This window comes from Crocodylus porosus, unplaced genomic scaffold (genome assembly GCF_001723895.1).
Source record: "Crocodylus porosus isolate Cpor-Errol unplaced genomic scaffold, CroPor_comp1, whole genome shotgun sequence".
Lineage (NCBI taxonomy): Eukaryota > Metazoa > Chordata > Crocodylia > Crocodylidae > Crocodylus > Crocodylus porosus.
Window position 1 is genome coordinate 49,840,112 of NW_017728949.1, and position 3,295 is coordinate 49,843,406.

General features: G+C 46.1%; 1 protein-coding gene across 1 annotated transcript in view; it reads left to right on the plus strand.

Annotated features, from left to right (window-relative positions):
* The window catches only part of DPP4 (dipeptidyl peptidase 4), a 78,193-nt gene that overhangs the window by 13,754 nt on the left and 61,144 nt on the right, over positions 1–3,295 (plus strand). Inside the window, exon 2 of the mRNA XM_019553546.1 lies at positions 821–934. Coding sequence (XP_019409091.1) covers positions 821–934 — 114 coding nt within the window. The remainder of the gene's footprint in view (positions 1–820; positions 935–3,295) is intronic.

Genomic DNA, 3,295 nt, shown 5'->3' on the forward strand with positions numbered 1-3,295 from the left:
CCCCGCGCCGCCTGCGGGGAGGGAGGAGGCGGGGGCTCCGCGCGGCTTCACCCCCGCGCTGGGCGCTGGCTGGAGGGCAGTGCCCGGTCCCAGCCCAGCCTGGCACGAGCACCCCCGGGGCTGACACACGCGTGCACGCCCCTCAGCACTGACACGCGCACCTACCCCGGAACTAACACATGCACGTGCACACCCCTCAGCACTGGCACACATACATGCATGCACACATGCCCTCCCACAACTGGCACACACGTGTGCATGCCACCCAGCGCTGACACGCATGCCCACCCCCAGCTTGCACGCGCACACACACACACCCCAGAACTGACACACACACATGCACTCACCCCCAGCACTGGCACACTTACATGCATGCACACATGGTCCCCCAGCACCAACACACACACACGTGCATACCACCCAACACTGATGCACGCAGGCATGTTCACCCCCCAGCGTGTGTGCACGCACACACACATCCCCCAGAACTGACATGCACACACCCCCAGCACTGGCACACACACATGCATGCACACATGGCCATCCAGTGCTGACACACACACGTGCACACCCCCCAGCACTGACACGCACACATACATCTCCCGAAACTGACATATGCACACCCCTCTGCACTGGTGTACGCACAGGCATGTGCACATCCCCCCAGTGCTGACACACACATGCACCCCCCCCCCACTGACACGCACAACCCCGGCACTGAGTCACCCCCCCCAAGTAATGACACATGCATGTATACACACACCCTAGCAATGACACGCACACACATGAACACACACTTGTCACATTAACACACACTCAGCACTTTTAACTTCACTTTGTGCTTTGCAGCCCATAGGGAAGTGCCTCCTGGGGTTGCTTGCTGTTGCCGTGATCGTTACTGCCATAGCCGTCCCCATAGCTTTACTGACAAACAGTAAGTTGGCAGCACTTGATCCTTTGAAGATAATGGAGCAGGCAGAATGTCAGAGCTTCGGGGAAATACTTGTCCAGAGCTTTCACTCATGTCAGCAAAGGTCTTGCCAAATCTTTAGACTCCAGCAAGCAAGGTGGTTAGGTGTAGTACTCCAAGATTTCTGAAGGCAGCTCACTTTTGAAGATGTCACTAGATTTTTTCTTAAATTAAAAATAAACCCCACCTCCATTCCCAAAGGATCCCAAAAGTATAATCAATTTTCCCCAAAGTGCAATCAAAATATGTCACTCTGGCAACTTTGTTTTCTTATTGGGGCTGAAAATTGTAGACACAACAGTAAAAATCTAGTCTGTCAGTTTTATATGGCATGTTGTAGGAGAGGAGAAGAAATTAAGGAATGTTGAGAACAAAACAGTTTTACATAATTGTATGGTATGAAATAGGCAGCACTTTTGCAGAAATCAGCCAGTATGAGGGCAGAATGCGCTAGCGGAGACTGACTTTTGGACTCTGATCACTTTGGGTTGATTAAGGGGTTTTCCAGTGGGAGGTTGTAGTCTTGGATGGTAATCTGAAACAACATTAAATCCACATTTAGCAGGTGAGAAACTAGCAATATAGCACAATTACAGATCATATTTTTTGTTTTACTTTGTCATGATTAGCAGTTGGACAGTGTTGCAAGTGTAGAATTTTATGCTACATTCTGCTGCATTACAACAGTGTGGGATTGGAATAAACCTGAGAGAAACGCAGAGTTCCCACTGATATTTAGAACAGAAATTTAGAAGCCTCATTTTCTCCTGTAAGCATCTTGAGCAAGTATTCCAGATCCTGACAGCTAATTGTTACAGCGTACTCGAAGTAATCTCTGCCGTGTGCACTGAGGTTTGGGGTTTTCCACATCTGAGAACAGCGATTCTCAGCCAAGGTGCCACGGCATGCTGGATTGCCTTGGGATCCTTTCGAGGTTGCTGCGGGGCACCAAGCAATGCAAGCACTGTTAAGTGCAAACGTGAGTCACAAAATAATTCAGAAAAGCATTCAGACCCTGCTGTGGTCCTTCTGAGTTCTTTGCAACAGGACAAAAAATGAGTGAAACCTAAGAGTGAAAGCATTTTCTGAGGGCTGCCTTGAGTCTTAAAAGGTTGAGAACCACTAAAGATCATTTAAACTAAAGACATGGTAGTAAAGATAGTTTGCAATGCATGCTAATCATCAGTAATAGTTAGATATTAATAGAAATTATGGTTTATACTGTCTGGATCTTGTATATAGTCCTATCCTATGACTAGTTCAGTAGTTTTTTGGAAGGGGATACAAGGGTGAGTGGGTTGGTGGATTTTTGGGGTGGGGTTTCCTGCCTGCCTCATGATAAGCAGATGTTAAAAGCGAAATTTGCTTTAATTAGCACACTTTCAAGTGTCAAACTAATTAAAGCACCCAGAGTGTCACACGTATCAGCGTCCCCGTGCTGAAAAATGGTGGCAGGGCACTTTGAACTAAAGCTCATCAAACAAGCTTTAGTTTAATGTGGACCGCTGCTGTTTTTCAGTGTGAGGAATCTGATACATGTGATGCTGGGGTCTGCTGGAGTGCGGTAATTACAACGCTCTAGCAGACTCGGTTAATTGACTCTGCTCTGATGCACTGTAATTACAGCCTGTTGAAACATTCTCCTTGCACATGTGTAGGAGCCTAAAGTTTTCAAGTAGTTGTGGGGGTAGGGAAGAGGAGCACGGGGAAGGTTTCGGTGAGTTGTCAGGAATGTGTACATGGGAGGATTTTGGAACATGGGTTAACATGAGACTTTGCTGTAAGAAGCACCCTGGAAGAATGTAACATGAAGTGACACATGTGCTAAGCTTGTCTGGGGGTGGTTCTTCAGGCACACACTCATCATCAACACAGTTAGCCAGCATTGTTTTTGGGAGTCGAGTTTTTCCATGGATGTGTAAGAGTTGCTTAGAGCATTCTGTTTTTAAAGCTGATAAGGACCCTGGAACGTAGCGACTTTTATTAATCCCTAATCTTGCTGGCAACATCATACTATATGTCTCAGTTAAAAAAATGGTGTTGTGTTTGTGTGTTTATTTTTAATGCCACTAAAAGAAGAGACTAGAAAAAAAAGTTTTACTTGCAGAGCAGTCAGCTGTGTACAAAGTGGTGTTCTACAGTCAGTTTCTGTTTTAATTTGAAATAATTTGGATTTAAGACAAATACCAAAAACAGCATGCATGCAGTCCTCGTAATTTTAGAAAGTGTGTAGATTTCTTGGTTAACTATTGATTGTTGTCCTGGTCAACATAACGGGTTAATTCACTTCAGTGCACCTAAAATGTCCATGTTTATTTCAACAAG